Genomic DNA, 18,711 nt, shown 5'->3' on the forward strand with positions numbered 1-18,711 from the left:
CTTTCATCAACCCTATCTCCCAACTCCCTTTCCACCCCCATCTCAGTATATGTATATATAACATATTAAAAATTCGCGAAATTCCGATCATAATTGACGAAGTTCGTTCTCGAGCACAATGTTTCCCTTAACAGCTTTATAATAAAAATAATACAAGTCTGATAATAAATACTGTACCTCCTTGATCTTCACAGCATGTGCAGCAGCTGCCCGAGAATATTCATCTTGCATTCTTTGTCTTGCAGCTTCTATTGCTAGCTCTCTACTTATAAATACATCTGGGTCTGAAATTTTAGAAAAAATAATATTTATGTAATTACACATCCTAAAGGCCCTTTTCCCTTTATATGGGGAAGAGTTTGTGTCAAAATACACACACACTTCATATATACTCAAATTCATTGAGGAGATTCATGGGCTGAACCAGTGGCTTTGGTTAGTTATCTGGGGTTCATGAGGCTTCAGCAAGAGAGACCTGGGAAAACAGACTGACTGACTGACCCTCTGGTCTTAGCTGTGTGATAATCCCTACCTACAATATTTTTTCCCTAGCCTCTTCATTGTCACACCTGTTCCACAAGAAGGATCCATCAGTAACTGGCAGTATCATTAGGAAAATAACAAGATTTAATCTTCACACAGCTAAGCCGGAAAGACTGAAAGGGATACACATGATGTGAATCAAAAGAAGCAAGGATGTTCCCTCAGTCACCTTGCTCTGTGGGTAACATTTGTTTTGAATGCTTCCTTCATCCCTCATCCACTCACCTGTATAATCCCTGCATCCATTTCTCTAGTACACTTAACTGATCAAAAAGCAATTTTATTTCAGTACACAGTTATGGCCTATTGTGAAAGTGCTGTGCTAAGCTGCATTGCCTTTGGTCTGACCAATGTGGCAGGGGACAAAGTATTAAGATGGGAGAGGTAATGAATGGGTTTCATAGGGTATAGGGTGGGTGTGTGCTTTGACTCTGCCATCCCCCTTATAAGGTGTAAAAGGTCCTCTGATACACATACTCTCTATATACCAAGAGCTTTTTCCCCCTTACAAGAAGGAATCTAAGTCAAAAGGCAAGCACCCAGTTCCACCCATTCCACTCCCATCCACCATCCTTTCTACCCTTTCATCTTAGATCCTCATGGATGGAGGGTCATCCCTGTCACCCACCCACTGCCCTGGGTCAGATGCAATGTATCAAGACACAGTGCAACCACAGCAAGGCTGCTTCACTTGATGGGCAACCTGCCTCTCTGTCCTGGAAAACAGAGAGGATGGGGAGAAATCCCTTCAGGCTGTGTCAAAATATCATTCACACATACTCCCTACTCATCCCCAGCATCACATCACCCAATCACACCTCCCTGCACTCCCCCCCCCCTGAGTCATAAAACACCTCATACTACAGCTCATCATACCACACACACCCCTTGCTGAATCACATGGTTTTAGACCACTAACCTTCAAAAACACTCTTCTGATAAACATCAATTAAGATATGCCCCTACACAGAACACTTCTTATAACATCAGACATTACTAAAACTTTCGATGCCATCCCCCATGACAATCTCACAAACAAAATATACAACACAGACATGCACATTCATACCAAAAGATAGCTGACCAATTATCTAGCAGGTAGAAATGCCTAAGTGTCAGATTATGGCCAATCATCACACACTAGAAACTTTAAGAATGGAGTACCACAGGGCTCGGTTCTATCCCCCACACTCTTTAATCTATGTGTGCACAATATACTCACACCCAACACCTCAGAAATACAAATCTGCAGAAATACTACAACCATACCTGAACACACTTTACAATTGGTTCACTACACTCACAATAGCCCCACAGCCACACTTCTCACCAACTAGACAGTGGAACACATATACATACCATGCCTCTATATCAACAACACTCTCATACCACACACACATACACCCAAGATTCTTGGTGTAACATATGATACATCCATGTCATTCAAACAACACATCACAAACTTAACCAAAAAAATGCTCATCTAGACTTAATGCACTTAAATAAATTATAGGAACAACATACAGACAAAACAAAGAAACTAGTACTACAATATAAAAACAAAGCATAAGCCAGGTGATGAATTATGTGAACCCCACATGGAACCTCTAATCTCACTAAGACACCAACAACACCCTACAGATCACACAAAACAAAGCCCTAAAGACAATTACAGGTTGCACAAATACAACACCTACAGACCATTTACACCATAAAATGAAAGTCCTCAAAGTCAAGAATAACCCTGACATGAGAGGCACACACTTGTCACAGCCTCCACATACACATCAGAATGGGAGAACCAGACAGAAAAAAAAAATGGAGAAAGGAAAAAATTGAAAGTGGCCTATACTAACATCACCATATTAATTTCTGGACTGAATGAACTCAATGATTACCTGTAAGAAGAAAAACCAGACATAATGGGAATTGTGGAGACTAAACTAAGGGGTGCAATACCATCCATCGATGTTGGACATGGACTATACAATTACTGGATTAAAAACAGAGACAAGAAACAGGGAGGAGGAGTCATGTTCTTGGCCAAGAAAAACTTAAATGTAGAACTGATCATGATAACTGATCATGATAAAAGTCAAAGTCAAGGACATGAAAAGTGGAAAGTTTGTGGTGACTTATGTGCTCCCAAAAATGAACGCTTGGAAAGAGAACGGGTATACAAAAATGCTAGAAGATACAAGGCATTCATTAAATGAGATAATAATGGGTGGAGGTAACCTGGTAATTATGTGGGACTTTAACCACTTCCATACGGTGACGCCTACGTAGGCGGCATGAGGAGCAAGTGGGTACTCGATGATGCCGTCGGCATCTTGATTATATTTATTGTAGTCATACCTACGTAACCTCCATTCTCTCTAAACTGGCTTCATCATATTTTCTATGGTTATCAAAATACATGGGTGAAAGAGAACGAATGATTGAGCACTGACTTTATTTTTTATAATGCGATTATTATGACGCAGAGAAATTTGTTTGGAGGACATGACAGTGAAAAGCGGAGATGACTTGTGGGGTAATGTATTACTGGACATGACGGAATATACAATGACTCAGTGGGTCAGTGAAAACACCAGACATAGAAATAATGAGCTGTCGAGACTAGATTTAATATTTACATTACCTGAAATTGTGGATAAAACCCAATACAAGACACCAATTGGAAAGAGTGACCATATACAGGTACTCCTCGTTTAACGACCTACTCGGTTAGCGACGACGCGGAGTTACGACGGGCTTATTACAGACCTTTAACGTAAATCTCCCGAAGTTACGACGTCGTGTACGATAATTAAGTTGGCTGAGGCAAATTTGTATGATGTTATAATTGAACTTGTACGGTGGATATTAGCTGTGAGGTAAAATGTTCTGAAGCTTAGGTCTACATTACCATCCTGCAAGCTGCAAAAACTACCTGGGGTACAGTATATACCGGTAGTGGTAAATTTTTAATTTCGACCATGGGCGCAATATAGAAATAGAAAATTAATTATTAATTTTGTAAATTATAATGTATCAAAGTAATATGCAATTTTGTGAGCGGAAAAAAAAAGAAAAAAAAAAAGGTGCTAAAACAAATTTCGTAAGTAACGAAGTCATGTCGGATGAATGGTACACCATGTTTGTTATGATAGATGCCGATGTCGAAGAAATAAAAGGATGATGAATTCGTCTAACCTAAACTAAACTAACCTGACCTGTGTTTGATAAATCATTACCTGCAAATTAAATGTCATCCGGCTCGTCCTCGTTGTCGTTGTCATGAGAGACGTTGGCAGACGACAAGATGGCGTCACAATCCTATGCTACCAACTTCATTCATTAGCATATTTTCTTGTAGCATGGTATTTTTTACTTTCATTTCCACCCACAAAATTGCATATTACGTTGATACATTTTAATTTACAAAATTAATAACTAATTTTCTATTGCTATATTGCACCCATGGTCGAAACTAAAAAAATACCCCGGTATTCAATATGGAATGTCAGCATAAGCGGATTTGGTCATATACGGTAATTTCAGGAACCTAACCACCGTAAATAAACAGTAAATAAAGCTTTAATGTACTGTATAAAAGAGGGAAAATACACGAAAATAAAGATACATGTACATGTATTGATGGGCATTGTACATACAGTACATGTACGTATATGTATACACTTTTGCTTAACGACCAATTCGGTTAATGACGGCGCGCTGGTCCCAATTGTCGTCGTTAAACGAGGAGTGGTTGTACTCACTGAAACTGAACTTAACCCCTTCCATACGGTGCCACATACGTAGGCGGCATGAGGAGCAAGTGGATACGCGAGGCTGCCATATCGGCGTCTTGATTATATTTATTGTAGTTGCCCCTGCGTTTTTACATACTCTCTAAACTGTCTTTAATCACATTTTCTATGGTTATCAAAATTCACGGGTGAAAGAGAGAACGATCGATATAAGCGGTGACTATATTTTATGCGAGTATTATAATGACACGTTGTACGGTGGCAGCGGCTGCTGCCCGCGAGATTTAAGGCCCGTACTGAAGAGGTTAAGGAAGAAATATACATGGAGGGAAATGATAAACATAGAAAAGGAAGATTGATGTAAAGCAAAATGGACTTTGGAAAACTAAAATTCCTCCTGGATGCAAATTAGGAATTTTTTTACATGAGAGACAAAAGTGGAAGAGAAATGGGATATCTTGATGGATAATTACAATGAAGGGGTGAATAGGCATGTACCAAGACAGAAGCTAGAGAGAGTATACATTAAATGCTGGTTCAACAAAAGATGCAGTGTGGCAAAAGATAGAAGGGACAGAGCTTGGTAAAGATGGAGAAAAGAAAAAAAAAAATAGAAAATGGCAAGTATATATAAACTAAAGAAATGTGTATGTAAAAGTGCGAAGAGAGGAAAAAAGGAACCATGAAAAGGACATTATAGATAAATGCAAAGAGCCCAAGCTATTCTATCAATACATGAATGGTAAACTTAAAAATAAACAGGAAATGGTGAAACTATGCCAAAAGAATATAGAATACACAGAAGAACTAGAAATTGCCAAAGTCATGAATAATCACTTTGTTTTCACTAGAAAGCACAATATTGGGACAAGGGAAATGAAAGGCAATCTCCCCCAATGAGCGAGATAATAATAACACAAAAAGAAATAATGGAACATCTATCAAACCTTGACGTCAGGAAATCACATGGCCCAGACGGAATTGCAAATTGGATTCTAAAAGAATGCAAAGAACTAACAGACAAAATACATAACATAATAAGTTGCTCATTTAAAGAAGGAAAAATACCAAAAGACTGGAAAAATGCTAACATTGTACCACTAACTGAGGAAACAAGGAAGAACCAACTAACTATAGACCGGTCTCACTAACAAGCACTATAGCCAAAATTTGTGAGAAAATCATCAAGATGGGTAAAACACCTGGAAGATAATGATATAATAAACCCATGACAATTTGGGTTCAGACAAGGAAGATCATGTACCACAAATTTAATATGTTTTTACTCAAGATTAATAGACATTGTGCAAGAAAGGAATGGATGGGCTGACTGTGCCTTCCTGGACTTACAAAAAGCTTTTGACAAAGTACCACACAAAAAATTAAGAAAACTGAAACATATAGGATAGATACAAATTATTAAGAAAACTGAAACATAAAGGATAGATACAAGGGAACCTACTAAAATGGATGGAGGACTTCCTGATTGGTAAAAAGATGAGAGTAGTGCTCAGAGAAAAATATTCAGGTTGGAAAGAGGTGATCAGTGGAGTTCTGCAAGGATCTGTATTGGCTCCAATAATGTTTGCTATTTATGTGAATGACATGGATGATGATGTGCAATGTTACATGAGCTTCTTTGCAGATGACGCCAAATTGTTAAGGAAAGTAAAAACTGAAAAGGATTGCAAATCACTAAAGGAAGACCTGGAGTCAGAAATGGGAAGTGAACTTCAATATTAAATGTAGCATAATAGATTTGGAAAAAGTAAAAATAGGATATCAGGACAACATAGAATTGGAACTAAGGAGATAATGAAGTTGAGATCTGAAAAAGATGTGGGCGCTTCATAAATTCGGTGCAGAAAAGGTGAAGACAGGGACAAATCCCTTCGGGCTGTGTCAATTTTTTTTTTTCTCATACATACTTCTTCACCCCCCATCCCCCAGCCACTCCCCCTCATGCATCACAGCATCATCTATACACATCCGCTCTCCATTCACCCCTATCTTCTGTCATCTCCCGTCCTTCTTCCACAGACATTCCTCTCTTTTGTAATGCCCCTTTCACCCCATCCATCCATCTCATCCTAGGACACCCCCTCATATTCACTCCTTCCATCTCTGCCTTCCACACTTCTTTTACTAATCTTTCTTCACTCATTCTTTCCATGTGTCCAAACCATCCTAATACTCTTTCATCAACTCTATCTCCCAGTTTCCTTTCCACCCGTTCTCATCACCTTCTCACTCTATCTAGCCTAGTAACCCATCATACTTCTCAAACATTTCATCTCAAACACATTCAAACTCCTTTTCTCTTCCTCTCTCATGTTCCATGTTTCTGCCCCGTACAATGCTGTTGGCACAATTACTCCTTCATACAGTCTCCTCTTAGCATCTATTCCCAAATGTCTATTTCTCATTACACTTTTCAATCCACCAAGGCATTTACTCACTTCTCTCAATCTACATTCTACCTCCAACCGCACTCCTCCCTTTCCTGCCACATTTGCACGCAAGTATCTAAAACTATCCATTTCCTCCAGTCTTTCACCCTTAATGCTCACTTCCAGCCTGCTGTCACTCTCTCCCCTTGTATATCTCATCACCTTACTTTTACCCACATTTATCTTCAGCTTCCTTCTTTCACACACCTTCTCAAACTCTGTCACCATCTTCCTCAATCCCTCCTCTGATCCTGCTACAAGTGCAGTGTTGTCAGCAAACAACAACTGGCTCACCTCCCACTTTTCTCCTTTTCTTTAATCATCTCCAACCTCTACCCTTGCATTCACCTCTCACACCACCCCATCCATGTAAAGATTGAACAGCTAGGATGACATAACACATCCCTGACAAAGTCCCACCTTTACCTCAAACCATTCACTCTCTCCATTTCTAATCCTAACGCAAGTTCTACTACTCTCGTAAAAACTCTTGACTGCTCTTAACAGCTTTCCTCCTATCCCATATATCTGCAGTACCTCCCACAGTGCCTTCCTGTCTACCCTGTCGTAAGCCTTTTCCAGATCCATAAAAGCATAGAAGCCCAAAAAACATCCTTACCTTTTCCTATAGCTTCCTCACATATTGGTCTTACCACAAAAATCTGATCTACACAACCTCTACCTGTCCTAAACCCACACTGTTCCTCACCAATTACTCCCTCTGTTCCTTTCCCAATCCTCTCAATCAAGACCCTCCCATAAGCCTTCCCAACTACACTCAACAAGCTGATCCCTCTGAAACTACTACACTCACACTTGTCCCCCTTTTCCTTGTAAAGTAGAGCTATACAGGCACTCCTCCAGTCCTCCAGCACTCTACCCTCTCTTAAACAAACATTAAATAACCTCACCAACCAGTCCACCATAACTGTTCCTCCTTTCTTCAGACATTCTGCATGTCATCCATCCAGACCAGGTGCCTTACCTGCTCTCATCATTTTAACAGCTGCTTTCACTTCATCCTTCCCTATTTCTCCTCCATTTTCCTCACTCATCACTCTCATTTTCTTAGTGCTTCCCACTGCAACTACCTTTCCCTCCCTATCCTCCTTCACATTTAGCAACTCCCTAAAATACTCTGCCCACCTTCCTCTCACTGCCTTCTCTTCCATTATCATCTCTCCATCTGCACCTTTTGTATTTTCTTCTCTATTTGATCCCCCTCCTCTTTCTCTTTTAATTTACTTCCAAAACATCTTTTTATTACTTTCAAAATTTTGTCATACTCTTACCCCATTTCACATCTGCTCTCCTCTTTGCTTCCTCTCTTATGCTCAACTTCCCTTCTCTTTACTTTGTACTTCTCATACGATTCCCTCACCCTAATTTGTAGCCAATCTATGAATCCCTGCTTCTTCTCTTCTACATCTTTCTTTGCTTCCTCATCCCACTACTCACTACCCTTCCTTCTATTTCCTCCCGCCCTCCTTGTTCCACACACCATCTTTGCACACCTTATGACTCCCTCCTTGAACCATCCCCATTCCTTCTCCACTCCTAGTTCTACTCTATCCTTTACTCCCTCCCACTCCTCTTTCAGCTTCTTATACTCATTCTCCTTTTTTTTTCTCATTCAATCAGTTCACTGTAAGTACCTCCCTACCTTCTGCCCTTTTCCTCTTTCTCCACCTATTCTCCACTCTCAATTTACCTTCCACCAGAAAATTATCTCATATTCCCCCACTCTCTCCCCTCAGAACATGTACATCCTTAACTCTTCCTACCATACTCCTGGTCACCACTATATAGTCCATTAACGCTCTATCTGCCACCCTTCCATCCACCACCCTCTCCCATGTGTACTTATGCTTGACTTTCTTCCTAAACACTGTATTTCCTATCATCAACTCTCAAGACACATCACTATCATCAACTCTCAAGACACATCACTATCATTTCTCCACTACGATTTTTACCTGGAACTCAATATTTCCCAATCACTCCGTCTATTGGTTCATTTCCTACCCTAGCATTAAGGTCTCCCAATACAACTACATTGACATTTCTCCCTAATCCCTCTATGCACTCATTTATATCTATCCAAAAAGCCTCCCTTTCGTCTATGCTCTTCTCACTACCAGGTCCATACGCACTTACAAAAACCCACATCTCCCTTCCCAGCTTCACCTTCATCCACATAAACCTTGATGAAACCCCCTTCCACTCCACTTTCCACTTACTTATCTCTTCACTTACTAGTATAGCCACCCCTTCTCTCCCTCATCCCCTCTTCACTCCTGAGTACCTCCCAGCTATACTCCAAAACTCACAGTTGCCCTTTCCTTTCATTTAATTTCACTCAAAGCCAGCACATCCATCTTTCTTCTCACAAACATACTGCCTATCTCTTCCCTTTTACTCTTATCTGTTCCACATCCACACACATAAAAAGACCCAAACTTTAGGGTACTGGTTGGAAAACTCCCAGACCCTCTTATGCCTTTTCTTCTTTTTTTAGGAATGTCCTCTTTTGGGGCTAAAGGTAGTAGGACTCCTAATCCCATCCCCCATCCCATTTTTTGTCGCCTTTTACGACTCCAGTGGGACTTGGTGGTAGCATTCTCTTCCCCCACCACAGGGTCGGCGAAAAAAGGAAATGAATATTCAGAGAAATGGTACAGGACAGTAACAAGGGGTTGGGGGACAGCATAACGGAGGGATAGTCGTAGTATAAAAGTGTCATCATTTCTCTATGAACAGTTTTCCTCTATCACAGACAAAAAACAAAGGTAAAAAATCCACTCCCACCCATTCCATCCCCACATACTCCACTCCCATTAAATGACATAATAATAGATAAATGAATAAATAAACAAATAATAAATAAGAAATAAATAAATAAATAGAAAAATCAATCAATCAAATGAAATAAAAAAAAAAAAAGCATAAATGCCTTACTTTTGTGGAATTCAGCAGCTTCTTGTTCATCCTCTTTCTTCTTCTTCCATTTCATAAATAATGGCCGGACTCTTCTCCATACTATGACACCAATAAATATGGCAGTCACCACATACCAACCATATGATGACAAGGCAACAACTGAAAAGGAAAGAAATATTTAAAATTTTTAAAACCTTACAATATCATCTTAGGATGAACACAGATGACTGGAAAAAAAAACACCCACCCATGTTTATGTTAAAAAATAAATAAATAAATAAATAAATAAAAAAACTCACATGAATGACTGAAAAATTGTCTTAGAAGCCAAGGGTTCTGTTGTTCCAGTGTGGGGGGATGGTCAGGCTCGACTACAGGTGGCTGGCCCTCCTCTCCCATTCTGTCTGGCTCAGCTACAATCTCCTCCACTGCATCACATATGGCACCCAATCTACAAATGACATTAAATGAATGAATATGTTATGGAAGAAATAGAAGAAGAAAAGGATGAAGAAGGACAAGACAAAGAAGATGATATATACATATAGCTAAGGCTCTTTCCCCCTTACAAGGGAGGTAGCAAAAAAAACAGGCATAGAAACCACTCCCACCCATTCCATCCCCTACATATTCCCTCCCTTTTATCTTGGCACCTCCTGGTTGACAGGTCATCCCTGCATCTTGTCCACTGCTCTGGGTCAAAAGCAATGCTGCAAGACACCGCACTTCCACAGCAAGACAGCTTCATTAAATTGGCGACCCCCCCTCTCCATCCCCTCATGCAGAAAAGGAGAAGACGGGGAGAAATCCCTTCAGGCTGCATCAATTTATTTCTCATACATACTTTCCCATACCCAACCAACTCCCCCTCATGCATCACAGCATCATCCATACACAACTATTCTCCATTCACCCCTATGGCAAAGATGAGAAAGAAGATGAAGGCAAAGAAGAAGACAGAGAAGAAGAGGAGAAAGAAAAAGAAAAGTAAAATGGTGAGGCCAGATATAAAAAGGTTGGGACAGATGAACATAACTTGTAACCTTCAGGTCTAAAATGATCAGTAACTGGAGGTAATTATAGGTGTTGACATTACTGTCTGAGAAGTAGGCACCTGTCTTGTGTAAACCAGACCTGTTGTTCTCCCCCTACTGGAAATGCAATGGCTGACAATGTAATGTTTGTACAAATAGACTCTGTAGCTACAAATAACAATATAATAAATTCACTGACAACAGTTGTAGAGAAACTGAAAAGTATTATGCAGGAGCCAACCTGCACTGAAACTTCCCTCAATTTATAGTTTCACCCAACCATAGAATTTGATATGTGGCATATGTGTTTCTGGTGAGAAATGTTGTGATATGAACGATGGTGTACATCATTTCCGTCGCAAATGCGTACTTTTGAAGTAATTAAGTATTGAAATTATGCACTTATGAGTACATCTCCCAAAAGATGTGGGGGGATGTGTGGGAAATCGGGGTTTTTGGGTGGGGAAGATTAACCACTTCCACACGGTGATGCTTACGTAGGCGGCATGAGGAGCAAGTGGGTACTCGATGATACCGACATCAGCATCTTGATTATATTTATTGTAGTCGTACCTACATAATCTTCATTCTTTCTAAACTGGCTTAATCAATTTTCTATGGTTATCAAAATACACGGGTGAAAGAGAACAAACGATTGAGCACTGACTTTATTTTTTATAATGCCATTATGACGCAACATCGCACATCGGGCAGCTAATGCTGCCAGACGTGCGATGTGCCCCAGAGTGAAGAGGTTAATAAATGGAGTAATGCGCGTTGGCAAACTGGTGTAAAATGAAGACTAAAGAAACGAAAAAAAAAAAAAAAAAAAAAAATCCCATATCGGCGAGTACCGCGCGCGGCACCATGTTTGTTTACTAACGATTGTATTTGTGAGTAGAAGCGCTAGATTTAGGGAAGACTTGGTAACCGTAAACTAAACTAACCTAACCTAACGGAGGTAACGTTAGTTTATGGTTAGGAAGTCTTGCGCAGCTGGAGTGGACTTCGCTAAGTGTAACAGATCTAGCGAGACCTTTTTCGAATTGTTGGTAAAAACAAAGATGGCTACCGCTGGACTCCGGCCGTAAAATGTGATTTTTTTTTAAAGTGTTTTTGTTCATTTTATACCTGTTTTGCAATGCACATTACTCCATTTATTAGTCTTCCCCACCCAAAAACCCCGATTTCCCACACGTCCCCCCCCACATCGTTCAGGAGATGTAGGCATAAGTGCATAACTTCAAAAGTACGCATTTGCGACGGAAATGATGTACACCATCGTTCATATCACAACATTTCTCACCAGAAACACATAAGCCACATATCAAATTCTATGGTTGGGTGAAACTATAAAGGTCAGATATCAACAGATATACCATTCACTAAAAATCATCGAAAAAGTACTTTTTAAAAGCATACAAATAAAGTTTTTACCTATTACAGAAGAATTTATTCAGAACCTTTCCCGAAGCGCACGGGCGGAATGTTTCGAATAGCAGACGACGCAAAGTTATTGAAGTCTTGATATCTGACCTTTAAAGGTCAGATATCAAGACTTCAATAACTTTTTGTATTTACAGTTTAATGTACATAAAAAAACATACTGAAAGTATTCTATATAATTCCACCATCTACATCTTATCAAATTTGGCAAAAAACAGTTTCGTCTTCATTTCACTGCGTCGTCTGCTATTTGAAACATTCCGCCCGTGCGCTTCGGGAAAGGTTCGGGGAATTCCGCGTTCGTGATGTCACAGTTGCCAAACAAACAATATTGTTATTCTGAATAACTAGACTTCGGAAAAGTGGTATGCGAGGCGCAATTAAAAGTGAATTTTCTGAATAAATTCTTCTGTAATAGGTAAAAACTTTATTTGTATGCTTTTAAAAAGTACTTTTTCGAGCAATACGATGATTTTTAGTGAATGGTATATCTGTTGATATCTGACCTTTAAGTTGAAGAGGTTATTACAAATGTACTGAATTACCTTGGTGGTCATAGTCATTAAATCTACGGAGACCTGCTGCAAATCAATGAAAATAATCAAAAGAAATTGTGCAACACAAGTAGACTACATTGCCTCTGTGATCACTAATATTTGCAAAATGCAGCACTACCTTCAAAGCCAAAGGATTACAAAGGTGGAGCATGCCGACAGGAGACCTTTTGGTCCATATCTAGGTCGGATGCGAAAAAAAATCATAATAAATAAATAAATGAATAAATCAAAACTATAATAATGTAAATCATAAGTAAAATACATAAATAAATGAATAGGTATAGTTAAATAATAAACAAACAGGTAAATAGTAAATAATAAATTGGCATGTCATATAACTAATAATAAACCAGCAAATAATAATAAACAAACAAACAAATGATAACACAAATAAACAATATGAATATAAAATAAATTATAATCATTACAGCATCTTTTTATGATCTTGCTTAGGTGTTTATGTAAATGATTCTTAAAGCTTCGAATGAACTACAATGCACTGCCTCTGCAGGAACTTACTTGCTTACTTGGTTTACTTGGTGTTGTTCTGAGGTTGATCCCTCACAGTCACGGTGATCTGCCGCTGAATCCGGTTTTGGCATCCCTAGTTAGTAGGTCTATTTGATCCCGGGATGGAGTTTGAGGCTGCCCGACAGATGTCTGTATAGCCTGGTATCGGTGGTTCATCAGGTAAGGACGTTAAGTATCTGTCCAGGCCAGCCTTAAATGTGTCCACCGTGCAGCCTGTTATGTCTCTTACTTGTTTAGGGAGTGCATTGAAGATCCTTGGTCCTTCATGCCCCAGGCTGACAGCAAGTAAAGTCTTGATTCGCTCCGGGGCTCTGGTTGGAAGGGTTCTTCTTTTGCACTTCCGCCCTGTTCGTTTATTGTATTGTGAGTGCAGTGTAGAGGAGTTTGTGGGGTCTGGTGTTTGATTTTCCAGGACCTTCCACAGGTAGATGGCCCTGTACTGGTCCCTCCTCCTTTGTTGGGAGAACAGATTGAGTTCCTTGAGGCAGTCCCAGTAATTTAGTTCCCTCATCCCCTGGATCTGCCGGGTGAAGCTTCTTTGAACTGCTTCCAGTCGCTGGATTTCCCCTCTTTTATGGGGTGACCACAATTGACTGCAGTAGTCTCTACAGATTTGAGGCCATCCACTGCCACTGTCTGTGTCCTCCCAGTGAGGAAACTGGATAGCCAGTTTCCCAGTATGCCTCCAATTCCTAAGGATCTGATTTTGTGGAGAAGGATGCCGTGATCAACCTTATCAAATGCCTTGGTATTTCGGGTTTTGTTTAATGTTTGTTATTGCCCGACTTTCTTCGTTTCTCCTTTGTGCTTCATGGGATATCTTATTTGTTGTTTGACTTCAGCTATTTTGGCCCTGATTCAGCACCCCTTTTCTTCACTTTTTCTTTTATTCAGTTGTTTAATTAAGGACCTTCTTTTCTTCATCAGGATTCTTCTGTCTCTTGGTATGGTGGTTTGTTGAGGTCTTCTGTTTCGTTTTAGTGGGATGTGGTTATTGCAGATTTCTAGTAAAGTTTTTATTAGGGCCTGAAACGTGTCATCTGGACTATTTCCTTCCATGATGTGGTCCCAATTTACTTCACCAAGGCTAGCATTAACCTCTTCCCACTTTATGGAGTCGCTGTGGAAGTTGAAGTGCCCCAGGTGAGTATCCTCCGATGAGGATGGTTTACTTTGTACATTCCCTGTTTTCATGTAGGTGGTGTTCACCGTGATGAGGTTGTGGTCAGTGAGCGTTGTTTCTTATACGTGGTAGTTGCTGAGAATGTCCTGATTGTTGGTGAAGAAAAGGTCGAGGATATTATTTATCCTTGTTGGCTTGGTTATCATCTGTGAGAGAAATGCCCTGTCAGTTAGGTCCAGCAGGAGTTTGGCTTGGACTTGGTCCTCTATTGTTCTTCCTGATATGGTACCTTCTGGCCATTGTATAAATGGTAGATTAAAATCCCCACAGAGGATGATGTCAGGCATTGGTGTTTGCAGACTATCTAGTAAGAGGTCTATCTTTTCTATCCCTCTTCTGAATTTTTCAGTGTCACACTGGGGTGGGCGATAGCAGTTAATGACAATAAGGTTGAGTGTGTTTATATGTAGAGCTATGAGTTCAACTTGACTGTCTCTGTGTGTAAGGAGGATCTTTGTGTCTGAGGTGTGGGTATTCCTTACATGTATATATGATAACACCTCCATGCATTCTCCCTTCTCTATCTACTCTATATGGGGTATATTGCCCCATTGCTATTTCTGCATCTTTCACCTCCTTCCTCAAGTGTGTTTCAGTCAGGGCAACAAACAGGGGGTCCTCTAGCACTGTTAGTTCTTTGATGAAAGGAACTTTACTTTGGTTAGTTTTAGGGTAGAGGCCTTGTATGTTACCCATGATGATGTTTTCTAGTGTGTATTTGTTTGTGCCGCTGTGAGCCAGGGAAATTGTTGGCTGGGTAGTATTGCTGTCTGCGGAGGCAGCAGTGGTATGTACCCTGTTGGTTTCCTCTCTTCCATGTAGTTGGTCAAGAGTGTTCCCTGTGCTTGTATGGTTTTGGTCAGTAGATCTAGGGCTGTGTTCAAGCCGTTTACCAAGCCTAAAAAATCCGCTTGGGCACTTTGTGTCTTTTCAGGCCCTCGAACATTGCTTGAGGGTGCTGGGTCCGATCCATTGGGTTTGTGATGTGTTTGCATCTGAGATTCTGTTCCCCTGTGTGTGCTAGTGTTGGTATGTAAATTCCTCTCTTTCTTGTCGTCTGTGTTGTCCGGTTTCCGATTTGTGCCCCTAACATGCAGGAATTTACAGTCTCTGGTCAAGCATTTTTTGTTTCTTAGGGAGTTTCTGCACATGGTTGGGTGGAATAGGGTACAGTTTTTCCCCAATTTGCATCCCCTTTGGTCCTTTATTCCATGGGTCAAGAGTTTGGGGCATGGTTTTGGGTGTCTGTGGGAACAGTCTTTGCCTGTTATTCCATAGTTACAAACTCCACGTTTGTAGTAACGACATATAGAAGTTACTTGTTTGTTTCCTGAGGCCAATGAGTGTGGGTCTTTTGTTTGTGCCTGTGGCTGACCAGTGTTTAGGTATGCCCAAATCCACGCGCGGCGCCATTGTCGACCATGTACTGTTTTCATCGCCATTTGTTGCGGCCCACTAGCTTTTGTTTAGTTTAATTTGAATGCTTCCCGCGTTCAGCGCATGCGCAAGATATTCAAATTACCTTGTTGTTTTGCAAGTGTATGCCCAATTCTTGAAATAGAAACAATTTTTCAGCGATTTAAACGGAAATTTGGTTATCAAACTCGGCAACATAGTTTTCCGAGTAAAAATATTAAGGTAAGGCATCAATAAACATAATTTTATGTTAGATAAACAAGTTTATCAACCTATTTTCTTACGGGAATGAGATGCTTAAGATGAAGATCGTTGATCACTTGATGTTTGAGCTTAGCGGCATTATATGTAGGCATATCACCCATGAATCTGATGCGTGTTTGATTTTGTTTACACATCACCATTGACAGCTTCATGGTTGCCATGAAAAGGCAAATATGGTTACAGGGTCTCACTAATTGCCGAACAAACCGTAACAAACCGAGAAAAGCCGAACAAAACAACAAAACCCAAACAAGGACGGGTTTTTTCTCAAAACTACACTTCTATATATGTATGGTTGCATTATTTGAACTATTTTCTTTAAGATGTGTGATTTCCATGTAACATGATCAAAGAGAACTTAAGTTTTTGTCCTCTGCAATTTTACCGACCCCGGCTACGACTCGTCCATTCCGCCGTCTATGATTACTGGTGGTATGGATCAAACTACACTCTTTTAAGTTTCTTACTGTTGTGTTATTAGTGTAATAGACTGCTTATAGTTGAATTATTTAAACTTTTCTTTAAAATGTGATTTTCATGTAATTTGACCAAAGAGAAGTTATGTTTTAGCCTCTGCAGTATGACCGACCACAGCTACAAATACCATAACAAATTAGCATATGGTTGCATTATTTGAACTATTTTCTTTAAAAGGTGTAATTTTCATGTAATTTGATCAAAGAGAAGTAACGTTTTTATCCTCTGCAAAATTACCGACCCCAGCTACGATTCGTGGTTACAAATTTACCGCTAGCCTGCCATCTATGTTCTGAGAATGCAGATCATCACTGAGCGTCAAGGTTGCCAGATTGGCATTTTTAATGCCAAATTTTGTATTTTTGGAATGTTTTTACTGTGTTTGGCAGGAAAATTTGTTGGGTAGCATTTTTGAGAATTTGGCATTTTGGGGGGGCATTTTTAAATACCCGGTCGTGATTAGAGATCATTCTTTTACTTGTATCAAGTATTAAATGATGATGTATATGAATGATATAAATTTATCTTGGTTATATCATGTGGGAAATGTAAAGATTTTGTGCCTAGCCAGAGGATGTTTCAGCTCTTCTTTAGTGAAAATATGTATGAACGGAGTAGTGCATCAAACATTTCTTATTCTGATGATGCTTTTGATTATATTTAGACACAATAGAAAAGTCACAAATGTATTTTTTATTTATATATGTCAGTCTCTAGGAGGTTGTTTAATAAACTGGTTTAATTTATTGTAGAGGATACCAAAAAGTTTACTTAGGAACTTAAACGTAATGTATGGAGTAATACATTTTATTTTAGTTATTAATATTTTTTCTTTCTAACATAATACGGAGTATAATATATTTTATTTTGGAAGTTCATATCTTTCTTTCCTTTTCACACACAGTCTTGAAAGTAGATTTATTTCAGAGGATGGTGGTTTATTACAGTACCACTAGAATTAAATGATGATGTACATGAATGAAATAAATTGATCTTGGTCATATCATGTGACATTGTTTTATATTGGCTAGTCGACAGTAAAAAAATATTTTTATATTGTAATTGTAGTTATACACCTTGATCTTGGTTATATCATGTGGTATTGTATTATATTGGCTAGTCAACAGTAAAAAATATTTTTCATATTGTAATTGTAGTTATATACATTATTTTTAACTACACATGTAAAACCAAAATACAAGAAAAAATCTTAGAAAATGTAATGGTTGGCATTTTTGGGGCATGTTTTAAAAACATTTTGGCAGCATTTTGTCAGAATTTGGCATTTTTCCTGGTAGAAAACATAGCAATCCTGCTGAGCGTGGTTGATGAAGTTGGCCAAAAACATAATACTTGTAGAATTTCTTGTGAGGTTCGAACATGTGGGGCATATTTGCATACTAACTTGAATAAAGGTAGAGTGAACATTTTTATTTTAAAAACTGTTGTTGTTTATGTTTTTATAATACAAAGATTACATAAATATTGCATACAATTAAATACAAAATTTTCATTCCATTTTATTTAAAATACGCTATACAAAATTTATAGGCTATGAAATATGATATTGCATACATTGTATTATGCAAAGTAGACCACTTGAAAAGAGAAACTAACGAAGCAGAGTGCTTTCGTATATTACATATTCAATGCAAAAAGTACATGTTGAATAGAAATACATATTTTATATATACATAAAAAGGGAATACAAAAACTCCATTAAATATTGACGTCAACTTCGCCGTGTTCTATCATGCCAACCAAGAAGACCACAGAATGGACTGGGATAACGCACCAATCATATTCAAATTCCATTGTAGCTTTCAAAATGGTACTATCGCAAATGCCAAGATATTCCGCAAACTACGTTCCAAGAACTCGGTGTGATGTCCCTTGGGTACTGGTGCAACTCTTGCGTAACGAACTGGTGCTTCGAGGATAAACTGTTGCTTTTTTGTATAACCATAGTAGTTTGTTGCAGGAAGCGCAAAAAGGGAACAAATATTTATGCGTAATACACCAAGTACATCAACACCTATAACCTTAGGCAAGTTTGAAGCTCATCTGGAACCTGATACGAATGCCGTTGCAGTCCTTGACAAGTGTGGTGGTGTG

At 39.2% G+C, this 18,711-nt stretch overlaps 2 protein-coding genes across 2 annotated transcripts in view; one reads left to right on the top strand and one right to left on the bottom strand.

The window, feature by feature from the left end:
* LOC143025757 (uncharacterized) overlaps positions 1 to 18,711 on the top strand; it is a 240,789-nt gene that overhangs the window by 89,695 nt on the left and 132,383 nt on the right. The window lies entirely within an intron of this gene.
* LOC143025485 (selenoprotein S-like) overlaps positions 1 to 18,711 on the bottom strand; it is a 77,920-nt gene that overhangs the window by 55,197 nt on the left and 4,012 nt on the right. The window contains exons 2-4 of the mRNA XM_076185212.1: positions 9,988 to 10,139; positions 9,707 to 9,847; positions 178 to 284 (exon numbers count right to left, since the gene is read on the bottom strand). Coding sequence (XP_076041327.1) covers positions 178 to 284; positions 9,707 to 9,847; positions 9,988 to 10,087 — 348 coding nt within the window. The 5' untranslated portion in view covers positions 10,088 to 10,139. The remainder of the gene's footprint in view (positions 1 to 177; positions 285 to 9,706; positions 9,848 to 9,987; positions 10,140 to 18,711) is intronic.

This window comes from Oratosquilla oratoria, chromosome 5 (assembly GCF_046742065.1).
Source record: "Oratosquilla oratoria isolate Oo_2021 chromosome 5, ASM4674206v1, whole genome shotgun sequence".
Taxonomy (NCBI): domain Eukaryota; kingdom Metazoa; phylum Arthropoda; class Malacostraca; order Stomatopoda; family Squillidae; genus Oratosquilla; species Oratosquilla oratoria.